An 18830-nucleotide genomic window follows, 5' to 3' on the forward strand; every position below is an offset into this window, starting at 1 on the left:
ACTGAGGTACTGATACATGGGGAACATTATGATATCTTGCGACGCTTCATTTTTGGTTGATCGTCTCTGGCGATAACAGGATCTTGCTGTGGTAGGACTGGTGACTTGGGCTTTTTCTTCACAACGACTCCCTTCAGAGCTTTTTTCGTGTCTCTCTTGGGTGGGCCAATGGCAGACTTGTCCTTGTCCTTTCCGGTTGAATTATTTGCGGGCTTCGAAGACGGTGGGATGACGGGGGAAGGTTTGTTCATCGCGCTTTCTCTGGCCGCCACAGCTCTCCGAACGAAGTCAGCCTAGCGGCGAATTTAGGACAGAGAACAGGTTACTTTCTAAAATCTGATAATTCTGCTCCATCCTGAGCTTTGCGAAGGCGCTCTTCCTCTGCCTGTTTTTCCCGTATGGAGTCAAGGAACACAATTTCGTCCTCTTCCAAGGCTCGAAATTGGTTGCCTACCCTTCGGTGTTAAACTAAGGAAAACAACGGGAAACTTGGTACATAGTTACCTAGTTTCATTTTCTCTTCCCATTCTTCTTGCTTAGCCGCCTGCATGATGTGTCGTAGATACATTAGTGATACGAGGGGAATCAATGTACCTTATTAGCTGCCAATTTCTACGGTGACGGTGAGCAAAGAGGAGCTCCAAATGGAGTAGCAACACCACTCGCCTCAGCCAAGCTTCGGCCATCGAAGGAATCATCCGTGGGCTGCGGAGGTGGTTCTTGACCGAGTCTAGAAGACGACGTGCATGGAAGTAAGAGCAAGCTAAAGACGAGTAGTGCGCATGCTAGAAACCTTGCGTATGCGGCTCTCCACTGCTCCTCCCTTCTAGCCCTAGCAGCCTCGACGTCGGACTGAGAAACGAAGCGTGATGCAACCCCACTGACAGACACTGAAGGGACTCCTTCTTCCATGGTTCCTTGCTTAGTAGTGAACCAAGGTGATGTAGTATGAGGCGCAAGAGCGACTCGTCGTGGTAGTGGTAGACCTGGCGTCAGTCAGTCAGTAATGTACAGAACACTCTGGGCACACCGTACAGTGAAAGTGATGTGTTGCTTGGAGATTTGTTAGCACAAGACCGTAACAGCCAAATACATCAGCAAATGGAACTCAGGCTGGACTGTCCTGGGCAGCGCCTGATGATCCATAGTCACAGAGTTCCCAGGGTAGTCCATTCTGGACACCTCTGTACAGTGTGAGTTTCTGCCCAGCTTGCCATCAACTGCACTACATATATACCCAGAATACCAACTTTATGTCAATTCAGCTGTGAGTTTCTGTTGTTTCCTGTCTAGCTTGTCACAGACCACATGGGGTGTATGCACATATGTAGTACACTCCTTTCTCTTCTCAGTTCTCATCGCGATTGACTGATGTACATGGGGCTCTCGCCTATGCCATCCCAGGCCCTCACTCCTGCATTGAAAAATCTAAGCACTATCACAGATATGTGGATGTCATTAATGCGGAAAGGGGTAATGCTGACACTGAAGATGATGCTAGTTCATCACAAAATGGAAGTGCAATGAAATCATGGATATCATGCTCATAGGCAGGTGACTGGCATCTCGCTTGTCGTCTGTGTACATGAGATGTCTATACACTGTTCAAGACTTGAATGTCACTAGTATTATTTCTTCAAACACCCTAGTTGGCCCCTTGAAGTGTTCGTCCCTACGAGCATTTGAGACTCGCATTGAATCCCCGCTTAAGAGTGCCGGACAGTTCCTGCCGGAGTTTTCAAAATCCAAATGCTTAATGGTTCTTCGTCTGCTGTAGTCCTGTCGCTATTCTGGTATACTGCCGTCTTCTTCCTGTGCCCGCTCGCCTTATGAAGATTGTGTTGTCATCTGACACTGCCTGGAGGATTGAAGCCGCATCGCGTGATTAATCAAACCATGCTGGTGTATCTACTTTGTCAGCAAGCCCATGTACTAGGTCCCGATGACCACTGTCCAATCAACCGACAAGCCTGTCCCCCTTCGCCCGTCTTTTTCTCATTCACAGAGCTGGGGGCTCTCTTCTGCACCAATTCCCAGGGAAGTGGTCACCGCACCTCGTATGCTCACTACCACGGTCCAGTCGCGACTTTGTGAACTCACCCTTATTATGCAGCATGGGCAAACGAACCTCCGTCGCCAATCGAGCACGCCACAGACGGTGACCTTCACGGCTCTGTGAATTTTATGGTTCATCGATCTTCAACGTCTACATCTTCTCTTGGGAGATTAACCGGCCACGGAGTAGAGCGTCGTTCCCGGTGGTTCGCTTTCGCTCGTCCACATTTCGGGGGTACGACCAGTCCCCCACGATATGGAGCTGCCTCCTTTACCTGGGCAGCCCCGGGTTCCTCACACCACAATGGAAAAACCTCAGACGATGTTTCGCCCGGCTTCCCCGCGATCACGTCCCCTGAATCACATCGTGCCACGCCATCAAGCAGCCCAATGCTCAATACAAACCGGATACCACAAGTGGAGTCTCGATCGAACAGTCAAGGCGACTATTCTCAACTCGACAGGGGTTTGAATGCACGATGTGATGATGAGTCAGGGGTTGAGAGGTTGACAGCTAGCCGCTCAAAAAAGGGGATCAGAGCTTTCATACTTTACAAGCACATACGTCCCCTTAGTACGTGCCTCCGATTCATATCACATTGTCATGTTGACGATCATTCTAGCTCTTCAGATTCATCAATATTACCTTCACCACTGCCACATTGGCATTGGCAGTACATATCCGGGGGCTGGAGATGCGCTATGGAGTGAGGGGTGTACTTGGAAGCTCACCGTCAGTTCCCTCATCATTACGACGTACGGCTTCCGGTTGACGTGCATTCTGCAGGACACTTGTAATAATGTTTGCTCCCCTGACACTTGTTCATGTCATGGTAGCTGTATATGTAAGCGTCAGCAATATGCGTAGTGTGGTCGTGGTCTGACCTCGCGCTTTAGCTTGAGTACTTCGGCCGGCCACTTGGGTTATGGCGCACATCGGGGAAGCTCGCCCACACGCTTTGGGAAGTGTGCTTCATCTGCGCATGGTCTGCAGCCCTGTCCCTTTGCTTTGATAACTTCTTCACTTCCCCTATCCCCTGCGCGTCTGCCCAAAGTATTGCGTGGTACAGTCAACTACAGAGACCGACGTCCCAGGTTTCGGGTCTTAGCGCTGAAGAAGGAAGCATAGGAGACACTCTATGCGACAGTCAACTCGCATTGATCTTCTTTGTCGGCATTAGCCTCATCACGTACTGCATTAACCTTGTCATCAGTCTTTTTAGAATTTTCGAGAAGGTCAAATATCATGCAGGTATTCGCCCACGTACATCGTAACAGGCTCTTCATTGGGCGTAGTTTAACACTTTGTTTGAGTTATCTTACATACGTTGCTTGACTAACCTCGAAACTGTACAAAGTATTTTACGTAACTAGCGAACCACGCATGCGAATATTGTGAGCTTAGGCGTCTTACCGCCTGGCCAACGACAACGCTGTTGGATGACCCCAGTTCGCATGAGTATGGTGTCAGACGATAGTAACGGGACCAGGTCAAGGTCGGATTCCCGCACTCTCAAAGATTTTGCAACCAGCAATTATATCATTGGCATATGTCTCCTTCTCGTCGTCGTCATACTTTGGACTTTGTCCAACTTCGTAACACAGGTCTGCACCGTATTTCAACCGTACTGGAAGTATTGGCTAATTTTACCGCAGTACATGTTTGTTGGAGGCTATCAGAAGCCTTTCTTGTATGTACCGAGGCCCGCTTCATAGCCTCGTTCATATGATTTACTTCCAACCGTAGGATCACGTATACAAGCACATCTGCGTTTACTTGCTATCTCATCCCATTTTACCTCCGGCACCTACGGGGAAGATATAAGGACACCAGGTGGAACCGCCTCCTCCACCCCGAAATTGTTCACTGGTGCTAATCTGCCCTATCTGCGTGTCCGCAGTTATCAACCACTAGCGCAGGATATACCCAGCGAATCCCAATTCCAGTGTACCCTTCCAAATGCATTTTACATCGGCGCATATTCATTTGTGCACTAGGGCTTTCGGCGCTCTTATAATGAAACCTTGCGGCTTACCCCTCGGGAGACCGCTTGGCTAGCCCTGTATTTCTCCTTCCTCTGGTTCACCGCCAACTGGAGTCTCAATGCCGCCCTGGCATATACAAGTGTAGCAAGCGCGACCGTTTTATCCAGCATGAGTGGTGGGTACGCTGTTTATCGTCGTCCACAATTTGACCTAGAAGATGTGATAGGTATATTTACACTTGTAGTGGGCCGCGTATTCCATGTAGAGGCGGTAACTATAGTCAAGATTGGCGCGGTTCTGTTGAGGTATGGAGAACTGGCTTGTGAATGCATATACTAGATTTCACGATTTATGCTAGCTTCGGTGGGGTGGTTCTTGTCTCATTTTCTGACTCCCAGGATCCCGGACCATATTCGATGACCCGTCCGTTCTATCTGCTCCCAATCATAGGAGATATTCTTGCTCTGCTCTCAGCTCTTCTCTATGCGATGTATATGATATTCCTGAAAGTTAAGATTCGGGAGGAGTCACGGATAGACATGCAATTGTTTTTCGGCTTTGTTGGGCTCTTCAATATCTTCCTATGCTGGCCCAGTAGGGCTTTTACTCCACATCTTCGGGGTAGAACGTTTGGAACTTCCAAATACTCGTCAGGCGTTGGTCGCCATTATCGTCAACGTGGGTACTCAGTTCATAGGAAATCCACCATACTTACATCCCGCGACATAGATGTTCATTACACTCTCAAGCGACTACATCTACGTCATCGCTATGCTGAAAACCACACCCCTCGTAGTGACCATAGGCCTTAGCCTGACTATTCCGTTAGCAGTCACGGGCGATTTTTTCCTTGGCAAACCTGCTGCAGCCCAGGTCGTGATAGGAGCTCTCTTCGTACTTTTTGGGTTCATTGTAGTTGGCGTAGAGAACGCCAAAAAGGAATCGTGCGACTACCCCATCGAAAACTCAGAGGAGACAAGGCTGCGAGTACAAGTGCCTCCCTGACGGGAGCATTCGTACGTGGTGTGGAGCCACTGTTTCAGAACTGTAGGGCCCAAGTAACATGCGTAGTTTGTACCCCGAGCGCGTTGTTTTAGATACGCTGCTTGCTAGTAGTGCTCTGCGGAAAAGGCAATGACTCGGAGTGGGAAACAACGTTGAACGTTAACTGAACTATCAGTGACCTCAGACCAATGGTACTAATGCGCCAGACTCATGATCAATCGCCCCCTTGCTAACTTACTTGAAGCCTAAAGAACGCAGAACGCGCGTTACGCCGCATCGACTTGCTAAGAACCCATTCGCCGTCCCAGATGCTTCAGATGAAGGAGATGCCTCTGCATCGGTATAGTCTGATTCTTGTGCTCCCGGACACAAATGGGTAACCTCACTGCAGGGCCACGAAATTCTGGAGGCCCCCGCAAGGGCACTGCCGGGTCTGAGCAAAAAAGAGAAGCAGCGGTGTAAGCATGAAGCTTTCATTGACAGTTCGTCCATGATCCTTGGTTTTGGGTTCAGGATGCTGATGGACAATTTAGAGCTTGTATCCTCTGTGTCACCATATTCAAAAGCACAGCGGCGACGTTTCAACAAGAAAACGCGTGAACAAATTGGTGGTGGAATGGCCGACATGGGTCTCGCCTTATCTGCTTTACAAGAGAAAGATCCCTCTCTTCAATCTGCCAAGGGGCCTGAAACCGTTGCACCGTCGTCAATGGCAAGGCAGACGGCGACTAGTCGAATAGGCAAGGGCAAGGGGGTTCCCCTGACCAAGGCCCAAAGAAAGCGCACTCTGTAAGTCTGATAAATGCTACCCTACTTAGGATCCCTTGTTGAGAAACTCGCCTTAGGGAAATTGAAAGCCTTCGACACCCACTCGTTCTTTCAGATCCCCGATTTGCGGATAACCCCTTTGAAACCATTCGCATCCATGCGCGGAACACGCTCGAAAAAAAAAGTACTTGAGTGACCTGTTTCTCAACATTCCATTCGACCACTTGGGGCACATTTAGTATAGACATGTAGTACAATATAGTTTTAAAAAACATATGCACGTCCAATAACACCCATGCACTGTGACTGTCATGGTTCGGGGTCGTCTCCAGCTCTACTCATGCCAGCGCTCCAGACGGTGCTACCGCTTCCGCCACCCCCACTCATCTTACTTCTGCGGCTTCTCCATTCGTCACTGAGATTTTTCGGAGAGATCTCTGTGAACCCTCCTGTACCTCCCTTCGCAATTTCCTCGCTTAGGCTACGTTCGTGAGCATCGAGTGCTGCGAGCGTGTTTTCTGCCTCTGCCTGTTCCAAAGCTTCCCGTGTTAGCTCGGTCCCGCCATCTATGGAGACGTCAGGAGTATGTGTTGTAGCGCTTTGGGAAGTAGCTGGGCTGTCTGTAGGACTGCCAGAGTTACCAGTCGATCGTGATCTAAATATCGAGAAACGACTGAAAGGTGTCGCGGTTGGTGGCGGGCTTAACGGGGAGGAGTAGCTTTTCTGCATTGGCACTGCGGTAGGAATGTCGCGACCGACGGATGAAGAATCAGGTTTCTCAATTCCCAACAGTTTCATTGTTGCACGGAGGCGCTCTCGTTCCCTTCGGTCCTCCTCATCTTCGTAAGTTTCTAGCTTCCGCGCACTAGTAACGGACGCAGTTCCGGATTTCAGGGTCAGTGGCCGTAGAACCGGGTTCTCCGCCTTTTTCTCTCCTCCAAACATGGAAAAACCCCTCCAGTCGAAGGATAATGACCGTCGTTGTGCTTTCGTCGTATTAGAGGGCGTAGACGTAGAAGCATCTACATTACTCGAAAGAGCCGGCGTAGGAGTTGGCTCCTGGAGACTTGCAACTACAGAACTGGATACCGTGTGACCAAAGATCATCGATTGAGGTCGACGGTTAGAGCCCTTCGCGACTGGAGGGGCGGCGTTAAGGACAGGGGGGAAATTTGGGGGGAGCGTGGCAGCAGATGGCGTCTTCTGACCTTTTTCGTAGTCAACTGCGAGCACACGCTCGAAACCCTCCTCCGCAATAATTCGATCGATGATTTTAGATGCGTACAAAGACAGTGCCTTGTTGGCATCCTTCAGAGACTTTACTTCCATGCGAAGTGCGTCAATATCACTGGAGGTCGTAACTGGATCTTGACTTTCTGATGAGGAAATGTGCCCTGGCTCCGTGGAGCCTTTCCACCTTCGTCCCTTACTGAGGCCAGCCCGTTCGTCGATCGAAGTCCCCAGTTCGATCCCTTTGTTCTCAGCACGCCCCAACTCTGCAGCAAGATCAAGGCCTGGCCCAGCCACAGGTAGGTCAGCTAAGGACTCGCCACGGGGAACGCGGCCAGGTGAACGAGACACAGAACCATTCTTGCGATTGTGGCGAGGATGGCGACGCCTCGAATCGACCATTTGTCGGTCGCTGTTGAAATTCGGATGCGCAACACCTTCGCCTTCCTCAGCAATCTCTTCGACTACGTCTAATGCACTCCGTCCGGCACTCCGCAGACTACCCATGTCATCCTCGCTCGCAAGGTCGTCGTCCTCGAAGCCGGAGGTCGTGCTAAGAGTGCCACCAACTTGTCTCATGAGGTCGAATTGCCCACTCAATGTCCTTTCCCTTAAGAGAATCATATAACTCTCGTTCTCCTCCTGCAGCTGGTTGTTTACACGTTTGAGGTCCACCAACTGCGATTGCAAAAGCTGGAGAGTACTTTGCAGAGAGGAATAGGACGTCGACAGCGTAGATAATTCCAAACGAAGAGCCGTCATCTCCGCTGGTTCGCACTCGGGGTCATCTACGTCTTGCTTTCGAGCGAAAACGGACTCAGAAGAATTGCCGGGTAAGACCGTTTCCTCCGTGGTCACATCCAGTTCCGCATCCACGGTCCGGGAAGATTCCTGATTGCTTACGAGCCTGAGTAAGTGACTGTATCCGAGACTTGAGGTGTTGTTCATTGTCGTAGAAGGCTTGGCGCTCGGCATCGAACGTAGACATCTGGGGAGATTGTTATAGATGAATATCAGCCAACATTAAACAGTTACCTGTTCGTTATAGCGTCTCTGAAGGTCACGTTTCTCTTTCTCGAGGTCCCGGGTTTGTGATCTCAGTTTGTCGATAACTTCGATACGAGCTGCCAATTCCTCCTCCATGCGAGCTTGATCGGTATATAATTCGCTAAGCCTGGATTCAGCAGCGTTAAGGGAAGACATGAGGCTATCGTTCTCGCTTGTGAGGCTGCCAATGGTCTGATCCTTATTTTGCAATTGAATCATTAACTAGACAACAGTTAGGCGAGGCATGGGATTCTACGTAAGGCCGACAGACCTGTTCCTTCTTCTCAGTCTCCTGCCTGAGGGAAGTAGAGAGAATGTCTCTTGACTCATGTACTGAGCCTAGTGAACTGGAGGGACTCTTCACAGAAGGGTGGCGTGAAACACCAGAATTCGTCGAGGTAGTGCCACGAGCAGTGGCCAACGCTGCACGAGCGGATGAGGCATTCCTCATTACGGCCGCTGAGGGAGGCGAGACACTGTGAGAGGTCCTCCGAGAAGGGGGAGGTGTCGCTCTAGACGAAGCCGAGGTAGCCATGTGGGTGAGATTGTAGGACAAGGAGGGTAGTACGTCGTGTCAGGTCTTGGTAGATGCACCTTTATCGATGCGACATAGAAAACCTGGGTGTATCTGTGCAAGACAAACTGTAGGATAGTCACCGAACGATTTGTCTGATGGACAGCGGCCATGAGCCTGTCCACAGTCCATGAGGTAAGCAAGAACGACATCGACCAGACACCACCCGGCCAGAATACATTGAACATACATTAATGAACGTGTCCCTCAGTGAAACTTCCCTCTGAAACACTCCAGCATGCATGTATTTTGCTTTTCGTATACTATGAGCTGCTTTAACTCATATCTTCCAGTTGCTTACCACCGTCAGGTGTCACGGTAGGGAACCGCTATTTCGGAAAACTAGACGCGTTTGACTCCCGCCCTCCTAGCGACTCCAATCGCTATTTCTCTATTCGATGACCATCCTCCAATCAGTCGTGGAGACGTCGTCGAGATTCAAGGGCCTGCCTCATCTGGAAAAACCCACCTTCTCTATCACTTGTTGCTCGCTTGTATCTTGCCTCTGGCTAGGTCAAGTCATACATCGTCGTCCTTTATGGCTCAGCGGACATCTGCCGTTGTATATGACTTGGATTTTTCTTTCGATGTCTTGCGGTTTCATCGTCTGCTGGCGAGGCGGATCTCCTGTCTGTTCCCTATGTTGGACACCACCGAGCATGCTGAACTCGTACAGGCATCCCTGCGACGTCTACACATTTTCCGACCAAGATCCCAATCACAGCTGGCCGCTTCCATCAAGTACCTTGCTTCAGTATCATGCGTCTTGTATGCCAGAAAATGAAATCGGATTCCTTGCTATAGATTCCGTTAGCACTTTCTATTGGCCAGAACGCTTCCGAGAGGAGCAAATGCACCACTTCGTACCCGAAAAAGCGAGGGGCAGATCAGACACTGCTATGCAACATCCTGGGTGCACTTAGCGATGTTATCCAATTATACGGTCCTGTCGTTGTTCTCACTAATTGGGCCCTCCATGCCGTGGTTCAAGTCCATCATTCAGCAGCGCTTTACAAACAACATCTTCGCCATTTCCCATTGCTACATAACATGACGTCTTTTGGTGCTAGGACTGCCCCAGAGAGCTCTGATACGAATATATTATCGCATCCAATAGCCCTTGCGCATCATATATCGTTATCGTGCCCCGCCGCCTCCCTTCCTGGTGCTCAAAGAAGTTTTGTTGCAGGACAGGACCTTCGGAATAGTGAAGGAACTATGGAAAAGGGGCACAGTGTGGTTGGCTCGATAGCATCTTCGTTAGCTCAGGGAAGCAGACCCTTCGAATTCTTGATCACTGGTGACGATCTCACACAGAAGTTGTAAGCAGACCCCTGAAAGGGATGTGTTAAGAATACTGTATTTTACTGTGTTATATGATACATGCGACTGATGGATACAGGACAACAGGCACATTACGGCCATTACTAGGGTATGTAAAATGTTCCCGCGGAAATGCAAAAGTGCTGCTTGCAATGAAAGAATTAAGGTAAAACTAATAATTATACCAAATATTAGGTCGTCCATGATCTTAATCAAGGGATGCATAAATTTCGTCCAGCCGTGCCTTGTGGAATTCTTCCACCGCTTTCCGTCTAACATTGCCCTTCGTCGACGTTCTAGGAAGGGACTTGGGCGGGACAATGATGATGAGCTCTTTGCGTGTGATGCGTTCGTGAAGGTAGCGCCTTGAGTGGAAGGCACGTGTCTTCCGAAGGACTTCCCTCTGTAGTCTCTCGTGATCGACCCCTGGTGCAGGTTCGATGAACAGGGCTGGAGACGGCCTGCCCGTCCCGACAACAATGCACTCTCCGATCAAATCACCGCAGGTACTGCGGACATTATCTTCTATGGCTCTATACCGAGGAATCAGTAAGCATAAGTAGGGCCGCAATGACTGTAATACATACTTAGTATCACAACGGAGACTGTTCTCGCTTTTGATCCAATCATCGTTACGCCCGCGAAAGACGTACATCCCAGGTGTCGTCTCTTGGAACAAGTCACCAGTGTGAAAATGACCATCGTTGCCCCGTAGAGACAAATCGGGGCAATCACTGGAGCCAGCAAGGACGACGAGTTCCAGGAATTGGACAGAGGATTGGTGGGTGCCCTCAGCACCGTGATCACGGTCGATGGGAACAAACCCGTATGAGGTACCGGGCAAGGGGCGCAGGAATCGAGCATTTCGGCTTGTGCCACCAACGGAAAGTAGCGTAGCTCCACATTCCGTGCTGCCAAAAAGGTTCTAAATCCCATTAATTCCAGTTTACGTGATATTTTGAGAGGGAAGACATACCTTCATCTTCAGCCCGTTTTTGTATGCCCAGTCTTCGTCATCTCGATCCAGGGGCAAACCACTGTAAAGGACCTCGTCTAAATGCTGAAGGGCGTGCAGCAATTTCGGATTCTGCCGTGAATTGCGAAGGTGGGTAGATAAGAAGGTTGAAAATTGGTTCAAGCGATTGAGTCCACAACGCTGGATCATATCTAGGAGCTCTTCTGATGAGAACCCCGGTCTGGTTGTTTGAACCGTGCAAGTTCCGTGTTGGAGTGAACCGATCAGCACTATCGGATAACTGGTCAATAATGTTGTTGCCAAGGATGATTCTCTTACGTACTAAAGTTTTGTCCGATGTGACACATGCTTCCACTAGGAGAGAGTTAGTGGCGACGCAGGTAGAAATCGGAGGATAACTTACATGGACACGGTTACGTCCTGGCGTTGTGGATCTTGCGGGGCGGTTGTGAATCTAGCTTTATCCACGATGCTGTGCAACCACCGCTGGTTGCATGGCACGAGTTTCGGGCGTCCAGACGTAGATCCGCTAGTATGGAAAATGAACACCAAGTCATCGCCTTTCGCAGAGGAAGCGAGTGGCAGGCAATACGGCGCTGGTCATACTCATGTTGGTCTTGTGCACAGCAGGGTGCACGGGAAGGGAGAAAGAAGCGGTCAATGCCGCAAATTCGGAAGCAAATATCAAAGCCCTGGCGTTTGCTTCACAGAGTAATTCGTGGACAACGTCAGGATTTGGTAGTCGGATGCTGAACAATTGGGGCACATAGCCGGCCCTGGAGATACCATAAATGTGAAGAACATCCTGGTAATCCATGCCAGAGAGCCTGAGTTGTGTGAGAGCAGGCTTCGCCCCGAGGAAACATACGACGTACCATAGTCCAATCACCGAACGATGGGGGATGCCCTGAGTACGGAGGACGCCACACCAGTAGCGTGCAGTGACTTCGACATCTTCCTTGAACTGCCGATAGGATATTGGTAGCCAATCGTGCACTCTCCTAGTCATTGGATCCGATACGGGCACTCTGAAGGCCAAAGCGGAGGGGTAGAGCGCGGCACTCTGCTCAAGTACCGTAAGATGGGACTGGTAGGACTCCATGGGAGGTTGGCGGAATGTTGGAGAACACAGGAGGAGTCAGAGGGTCCCTTTATACGAAAGCTGCACCGAGGGAACATCCACGCGAGCGCGGCGGAACGGGCACGGTGACGATGATGCGTGACGTTTGGAATTTCTCGAGCCGGAATAGCCCCCGCGACGGTGATGTAGCCGGATTGAAACATACCCCAGGCACTGCAGTGTGGTTTAAGTGCAAGATCTGTGATGGGTACTTGGCGCCGGGGTTACAAGATCGACTTGATTTGGGATGATTTATGTATACAGGAACGGCAGCATTCCCGTGAAAGAGGGAGGGCTATTGCTGTAGAAAGAGCTGGGTATTGGATGCGATATTGAGCACTATTGATCGATGCGAATATGAATTTAGTCAGAGTAAACGTCCAATATTTCCTGCTGCCACCCATCACACGAAAAAAAAAAAAAAAAAAAGATTACTCACCGGATAGTTGGGCGGGGACAGGACTTGATCTCCGTCACCAGCGGAATGAGTCCGTCCGTGTACTACGTGCTCTGCCCAGTATAAACCACGTGTACGACCACTGGGCGTTTATCAGTAGATGTCATCGACGGGCACGGGCAACGCGAAATGGTAGGACCTACTAGTTGCACCGCCTGTACGGTAAGACCCATCTACATAGTTACAATCCCACTGCAACCCTGATGCGATGGCCCGGCCGACGCCATCGTGATTAAGTACATTACTCACCACCCACTACATCGCTCCTCGACTGAAGACTGCTCGGTGGTAGAAAGCTTGCCGTGGCTGGGGCATACGAACGGATGGCGCCGCTGTTCACTTCATTTCAGGAGATGGCTATCCTTAAACAGAAGGGAACGTTGTATTGCTAGGTAGATACGTATCGTCGGTTGTATGGCGCCCGAAATCTGGGAGCAAACACCCCGACCTGTCCGCCCCTTAGTGCCAATGAGGATGGGGCTCTGCCAGGGCAGGAAGACAAAGGATTTCTGTGTAACGTTGACGAAAAGCCAGGACCGAGGCGACAGGATCAATGCCGGTGAAAACGAGCACAGCACTGATGCACGCAATGGGTGGTCCGACGAAATCGATTTGCCATGGTAGTAAATTGGCCCTTCCTGCAATGCATAAACAACGGAGTCCGCTGCCCGGCGAGTCACTGAGATAGTATATCAACCTTCCAACGCCCCTGTTGTCTTACGTTTCGGGGCCGACGGATCCCGTTCAGATAAGCGGCAAAGCCAAAAAATATCGTGGAGATATTGTACATTGACTCGTGTACTACCACTGCCATTGCAACCTTTTCCACACCCGGTGACCCGTTGGCCACGTCCACGGAACATGGGATGGTGATTCCTGTAGTGAGTTCAACGTTCTCATCTGGCGACCACTCACCATACGTAACGCTTCTTTCTTCGAGATAATACTCGATTTGGGTCACTTTGCATAGGTCAATCTGGTGTGAATGTCAACGTTCGAATCCATTACGTAGCTCCCCCGTGCTTAGGCCTTCTTGGTGTGAAACTGCTACCTGATCTGCTTGATTCACCTGAAACGAGTCACTGAGTCGTCTCGTTCTGTTGGTGACTACGGGCCTCCAAGACGCCTGGCACTGGATGAGCTTTCCATTTCACCTGGAACGTTCGTTTCTTAAGAGACACGTTCACGGGCCGGTCACAGCACCACATGGTGCTGTGTACTAGTAGCTTTCTCGGTTGCAAGGTCAGGGAGTCGAACGCTGAACGTTTTAGTGAACACCACTGCAAGGGACGACAACGCTAGTAGATTTGTGGTTCATAGCCTATCGCTGACCAGACCATATCCGAGAGACATACTTTTCCGTCTGAATCGGTGTCGCCAACTGTACATACTTGCGAACAGTGGTAGCCTACTACATAGCAAAGCTCGAAGAATTGATCCGGGCATTGCCGAGCCGTGGTGCGTTGCAGACGGATAGCTATAGTCACTCGGCTTCCGAGTCGTACTGCAACACACTACTTGGTTGCCGGATCACCACTATACTGTCCGTCTCCCTGCACAGGTACGCTGGTATTCTGGAAACCGTCCTCGAGTCAATCGGACCAATAGAAAGTTTTTTTTAATGCCGTGTAGGTTCATCAAACCACCACGGTGGACGTGACAGCCACACCAATTCTGGCTGTCCATGCTAAGGGGAGCTGGCCGCATTCGCAGGCAGCACATCAAGCAGGCCTTCCTGAGCATCGAAAAAGAGCAAAAGCACCGCGGACAGGTCCTGACGTTTCTGCCATCCTATTCCTGCATTCATCTACCATGCATTTCACGAATGCCTCAAGCACTTGCTGTCCACTCCCGGTGCATTCTAGAAGGCAATCCGGCCACCCACACCTGCATGGCGCCTTCCAGTGTGCACGTATCTGTCGCCACACGCCGTCCTTCCGTCCCAAGTACGTGCACTTCACGAAGGCTCAGCGCGGATTGCGGCCGCTACCCCTCGGGAATAATAGCTATGGTCGATGCATTCACGTGTGGGACCGACGAGCAAAGAAAACGCATTTTGCACGATATCCAAGAATGTCCAGCTACCCGCGCGTACTTCGTTCACAGAGAAACGTGTGGACAATTAGCTCAGGCCATGGCATTGACGACGCTGCCGTGCAGAGCAAACTCTGTCTTGACCATTGCACACAAGTTAGGCTGTCGTTTCAAGCACAGTCACTTCGAGAGCGTAACATATCAATTGTCGCTCAGGGAGCATTGGTCCTCTGTGCCCTCTCTTGTCTCGTTAGCAAGGCATCACTGTGGTCGAACGACAGCTCGCCTTCTGAACTGGAAAATGAGGGCATTTATAGAATGCCACCGTTTCGACCAGTTAAACTATGTCATGATGGAGTTTACTCGAGACAACATCAAGCCGATCCGCAGAACATTCCATCTACTCCTGTCCGCGCATCTTCGCAACCAAGACCTCGATGCAGCCAAAGGGGTCATACGGATGATGGAGAACGCTGGGTTTCCTGTAGATGCCTCTACGCACGCACTCATTTCCACCGTCTATCGATCCCTTGGCCTAGACACTCAAGTTCACGCTCGAGCACTCGATTCCCTACCCAGTATCGACTCCCGGACTGCTACCCGTGTCCTCAACAGTATCGTACAACATTTTCTCGACGTTGGAGACGAATTAGGCGCGGCCCAGTATATCAAATACTTCAGTCTGATCGGGGTCGATGTCTCGTCACCTTTTGGAAACAATATCACAGAGGTCGTCGGCGCCCATCTCTCGACGCGACATCATACAGATCCTAGCCAACATAATCCGTATCACCCCAGATGCTGCTACCTTCACCATGCTGATAGACTACTTGGCGAACAAACGCTGCTTCTCTCAGGTCCACAGCTTATTACCCCGCCTGGTCGAAGCTGGCGTCAGGCCCGACTCTGGCATTGTCGCTTCCCTCATTCGTGCATCCATCCTCAACTGCCGTGATGACTTGGCTGTGAGCTTGCTCAGCTCTATGCTCCATTCTAACGTTCTTGCACGTGCACTATGCGATCTTATGGGTGTGAAATCGGTTCCTCAGCCGCCTATCGACGCAAGGGATGTCCCTTTGGCAGTGCACGTCTTTAATGCTATTCTAAGGCGAGCCATGGAGCTCCGTGGTCCTTAGTGGAGCGAGGTTTATCTTCCGTGTCATGCGTGCCAGGGGCATCATGCCAAGCCCAACCACTATCGAGATATTCCTCGATTGCCTGGATCGCACGGAGCATGCTACACCCCGCCAACTCATCCGAAGTCCTCCGTAGTATGTCCCACATCTTTAAGTGGACTAACGCTTCGGCATCTCCATATCATCCTACGAAGCATCTTGCGGCGGGAAAAGTACCTTTTTCATGGGAGTGGCTGGAACTCTACTGCTTCCAAGTTCTCTCCGATACGGGAAGGCACATCCGCTCTTCCACAGGGCCGTATCCTTCTTGACAGTCATACTTTCAATATCGATAGGGGTGCTAACTCATGCCGGCAATTCACGTACGACTCCTGGCTGCGGCCCATTGTCATTTCACTTTCCCGTAGGAGGGTCAGAGGTGATCGGGCTACGATCGCGATGCGCCTCAGGCACGAGAGTATGCTGGATCCTAGTCTCGATACTGCTAGAGATGTTCTCCGACACATGGTCGACCAGGGAATGCATCCGAACCAGTACCACTATGCTGCTCTCATGGACGGATACGCCAAAGGTGGGAACATACGAGTCGCGGAGCAGATCATGCGGGCCGCCAAGGACGCAGGCTTCAAACCAGAGGTGGTCATGTACACAGTACTTATTGCTGGTTACGGCCGGCAAGGTAAGCCCGAGCTAGCTATGGGGGCGTTCCGTCGCATGATATCTGCCGGTATTGCGCCTGACGTCCCGGCGATCGATGCCCTGGCGCATGCCTACTTTGCTGTCGGAGCTTACAAGGTCGCGAGGCGCGTTCTCTTGCAATTATGGACTGCAGGTCAAGCCATTTCAGCACGAGTTACAGGGTGCTACTTTGAAACAGTTGGCAACAGCCTTTCGCACGGATCGTGGAGATCGAGGGGCTCAAAGACAGTCTCTAACTAAGCACCAACAGAGGCTACTCAATTGCAAAATCCGAGGATTTCAGCGAGAGTGGAGGCAGCTGGAATTACTGCGGGGGCCACAGTCTCTTTCCCGCCGTTTGAATGGATGTCGGGAGTGGCTACTCGACCATTCATGTTACAACTTAGTGAAACACCGCACGTGATTGTATGTCCTAAAGTTCATAATAACGAACGTCCAGGGAACCGCCCTATGATCGTGCATGTGCGAATTTGGAGTCTAGCAGCCGAAGCGCTTCCCTCACTCCGTCTGCATTCACTTCACGCATCCTTCTACGGCCACACTCAATCAGAACGTCCTGAGGTACAAGTCGTGGTGGCGAGCCGTGTTCCTGGTGGAATCGCTCATTGGGATCCTGTGAGTAGTATAGACTGGCTGCCTTCATCCTCGCTTCCGTCATGCTGAGGTCCAGCCACACGTTCTGGAGTGATGGATCCCGGAGCAGGAGATATGACAACGCGAGATCCTGTACACTTCGACCTACGTGCTACCACTTCGGCCAAGAGCGTCAAATCCGCGAAAGCGACGTTAGGATGTGATTTAAGTTGACGCCATGCATCATCCGTTGGTATGATCTCGGGATGGCGCGAAGAGTTGGCCGAGGAAATGATGGGTGCGATTCCGCAAGAACCGCATTTACTGACATCCCCACAACATTCGCCCACCAAGATTTTATCGGAATGATTAGTTCGCCGGGGACAATCAATGCATGGTGCGGATGACGCAATGGAGTGGCTGATGGCTTCACAGAACGCTTTTCCGAAGGTATCGTCTGCACATGCCATACAATTATCGGGGTCACCAGAACACCTAAGGATAGTCGTGGATGGTGACGATGGCAGCGGGATGACCGGGAAAACCGGGTTAGTGTTGGATCCGCCTGACTTCCGTCGAAGTGGCACGGGCGCTTGGTAAGGGGGTAGGTTGTCAAGTATGCTTAGATGAGCAGCAGCATCTAGAGGTACGGGTTGGCTCAAGGAAGAGAGAATTGACGGCGGGTTGAGTTTATCGGGGGACGATTCCAGGGCAGAGGTGCTAACGGGAGCTCCGTTTGTGGCCTGTTGAAAAGCGATCTCTTGACAAAGGCAAGGGGCGTCCGGGCTACATAGGATGCACGGGAAGGAGTCGACGGTGCTTGATACAGTAGTTGCTGCATAAGTAAGCCCATCATCAGCTGGAGGAGCAGGCGTTGGGAAGTGCGGTGAAAGCGCCTCGCGGGCAGAAGAAAAATCGGTGCCTTGGAGGGTGGATTCAAGCGACGACGGTACCGCAGCGGATGAGGATGTAGCGAAAGGTAGAGTTTGTGGGTTGTCCCCCGCTTTAGCCCTTTTCCTCTGGGATTCATTCGAGGAATCGTCATAAGGCCCTGCAGCAGAATCACCCCTAGGTCGTTTTTTATCCAGCTCGACTTTCTCCTCCAGCTGTTGCTCCAGCCTTGCAATCTTCTCCTCGAGGATAAGATTCTCCTTGCGTAGCTGCTCATTTTCCTCCTTCATTTTCTTCGCTACGTTTTGTAATGCAACATTGCGTTCTATTTCTCCTTGTTCATAGGAGTGTAGACGAGCCTGGAGTTCGGCAAGTTGTGACTGCTTACGCTCACGGAAAGCACGCTGTGCAGCTCTATCAAGTGGTACAAGCTCAGCAATCCTTGGAAATGCTCCTGATGACTACGTGGTGCCTACCTATTCTGTACACGCCTACCCGAGGAATCGTCGCCCTGGAGGAATCAACAATAACGGTTGAATATCTGAACAAGACCGATATTTAACCCATGGGGGCTGACCTCCTCTCTGATGACTGGGACATTGCTGAGAGATTCTTTCTTTGGCTTCCGCCCCGGTTTCGGTTTCGCTGGGATTGTCCATTCCTTCGAGGCTGCGTTATCACGAGGGTGAGTCATTCTTTTGGAGAGTGAGACAGAACCTACGCGTGGCCCACAATATTGCAGAGGACGTGGATGGAACCTTGGATGTTGAAGCTGAAGGACCGATAGGCATCATGGTCTGCAAGTATCCGCACTAGTACTGACGGTGGTATGTAGCCGTTGGTGGGAGACCGTGGCCAGAGCCGACGACAAGTCTCCCACAGCACGACGACAGCCTTCGCACAGGGGTCAAACCGGTGACCAGCGACACTAGGGAGTTTCCAAGAAAACGATTTCC

The 18830-nt window shown here is 50.9% G+C and overlaps 9 protein-coding genes across 9 annotated transcripts; 5 read left to right on the top strand and 4 right to left on the bottom strand.

The window, feature by feature from the left end:
* Positions 1 to 26: 26 nt before the first annotated feature.
* Positions 27 to 912, bottom strand: F5J12DRAFT_905996 (N-terminal domain of NEFA-interacting nuclear protein NIP30-domain-containing protein; the record flags this gene model as incomplete). The annotated part of the gene is made up of 6 exons (XM_051748731.1): positions 27 to 276; positions 327 to 450; positions 505 to 544; positions 595 to 612; positions 667 to 730; positions 794 to 912. 6 exons carry the CDS (start codon positions 910 to 912, stop codon positions 27 to 29), a joined length of 615 nt encoding a protein of 204 aa, XP_051599568.1.
* Positions 913 to 1798: 886 nt separating this feature from the next.
* On the top strand, positions 1799 to 3410 carry F5J12DRAFT_835853 (uncharacterized protein). Its single transcript, XM_051745937.1, has 5 exons — positions 1799 to 2057; positions 2114 to 2633; positions 2687 to 2788; positions 2843 to 2900; positions 2953 to 3410. Exons 1-5 carry the CDS (start codon positions 1943 to 1945, stop codon positions 3328 to 3330), a joined length of 1173 nt encoding a protein of 390 aa, XP_051599569.1. The 5' UTR covers positions 1799 to 1942; the 3' UTR covers positions 3331 to 3410.
* A 48-nt stretch (positions 3411 to 3458) lies between these two features.
* Positions 3459 to 4124, top strand: F5J12DRAFT_133163 (uncharacterized protein). The gene is made up of 3 exons (XM_051738091.1): positions 3459 to 3660; positions 3712 to 3746; positions 3803 to 4124. Exons 1-3 carry the CDS (start codon positions 3496 to 3498, stop codon positions 3930 to 3932), a joined length of 330 nt encoding a protein of 109 aa, XP_051599570.1. The 5' UTR covers positions 3459 to 3495; the 3' UTR covers positions 3933 to 4124.
* On the top strand, positions 3968 to 5201 carry F5J12DRAFT_835857 (uncharacterized protein). Its single transcript, XM_051745938.1, has 6 exons — positions 3968 to 4003; positions 4054 to 4216; positions 4268 to 4346; positions 4400 to 4635; positions 4667 to 4719; positions 4771 to 5201. Exons 2-6 carry the CDS (start codon positions 4210 to 4212, stop codon positions 5044 to 5046), a joined length of 651 nt encoding a protein of 216 aa, XP_051599571.1. The 5' UTR covers positions 3968 to 4003; positions 4054 to 4209; the 3' UTR covers positions 5047 to 5201.
* Positions 5202 to 5479: 278 nt separating this feature from the next.
* F5J12DRAFT_721703 (ribosome biogenesis protein SLX9-domain-containing protein) lies at positions 5480 to 6006 on the top strand (the record flags this gene model as incomplete). The annotated part of the gene is made up of 3 exons (XM_051741325.1): positions 5480 to 5528; positions 5580 to 5835; positions 5892 to 6006. Coding segments are annotated over 3 exons (420 nt in total), but the record flags the coding sequence as incomplete, so codon positions are not given.
* A 117-nt stretch (positions 6007 to 6123) lies between these two features.
* On the bottom strand, positions 6124 to 8815 carry F5J12DRAFT_941828 (uncharacterized protein; the record flags this gene model as incomplete). Its single annotated transcript, XM_051749697.1, has 4 exons — positions 8363 to 8815; positions 8080 to 8313; positions 7977 to 8032; positions 6124 to 7951 (listed from the first exon to the last, which is right to left on the bottom strand). The coding sequence occupies exons 1-4, from the start codon at positions 8624 to 8626 to the stop codon at positions 6124 to 6126; spliced, it is 2382 nt and encodes a 793-aa protein (XP_051599573.1). The 5' UTR covers positions 8627 to 8815.
* A 1077-nt stretch (positions 8816 to 9892) lies between these two features.
* F5J12DRAFT_941850 (uncharacterized protein) lies at positions 9893 to 12345 on the bottom strand. The gene is made up of 7 exons (XM_051749698.1): positions 11840 to 12345; positions 11571 to 11791; positions 11368 to 11524; positions 11287 to 11318; positions 10965 to 11233; positions 10576 to 10913; positions 9893 to 10521 (listed from the first exon to the last, which is right to left on the bottom strand). Exons 1-7 carry the CDS (start codon positions 12064 to 12066, stop codon positions 10197 to 10199), a joined length of 1569 nt encoding a protein of 522 aa, XP_051599574.1. The 5' UTR covers positions 12067 to 12345; the 3' UTR covers positions 9893 to 10196.
* A 2204-nt stretch (positions 12346 to 14549) lies between these two features.
* F5J12DRAFT_906000 (uncharacterized protein) lies at positions 14550 to 16813 on the top strand (the record flags this gene model as incomplete). Its single annotated transcript, XM_051748732.1, has 11 exons — positions 14550 to 14566; positions 14588 to 14639; positions 14673 to 14711; positions 14733 to 14768; positions 14796 to 14921; positions 14955 to 15189; positions 15220 to 15305; positions 15343 to 15663; positions 15689 to 15846; positions 15867 to 16543; positions 16599 to 16813. The coding sequence occupies 11 exons, from the start codon at positions 14550 to 14552 to the stop codon at positions 16811 to 16813; spliced, it is 1962 nt and encodes a 653-aa protein (XP_051599575.1).
* Positions 16814 to 16858: 45 nt separating this feature from the next.
* Positions 16859 to 18668, bottom strand: F5J12DRAFT_906001 (uncharacterized protein; the record flags this gene model as incomplete). Its single annotated transcript, XM_051748733.1, has 6 exons — positions 16859 to 17023; positions 17085 to 17478; positions 17503 to 18288; positions 18351 to 18385; positions 18452 to 18543; positions 18596 to 18668. 6 exons carry the CDS (start codon positions 18666 to 18668, stop codon positions 16859 to 16861), a joined length of 1545 nt encoding a protein of 514 aa, XP_051599576.1.
* Between the last annotated feature and the right edge of the window lie 162 nt (positions 18669 to 18830).

Source organism: Pisolithus orientalis (assembly GCF_024613125.1).
Source record: "Pisolithus orientalis strain OTSU chromosome Unknown F5J12scaffold_16, whole genome shotgun sequence".
Lineage (NCBI taxonomy): Eukaryota > Fungi > Basidiomycota > Agaricomycetes > Boletales > Pisolithaceae > Pisolithus > Pisolithus orientalis.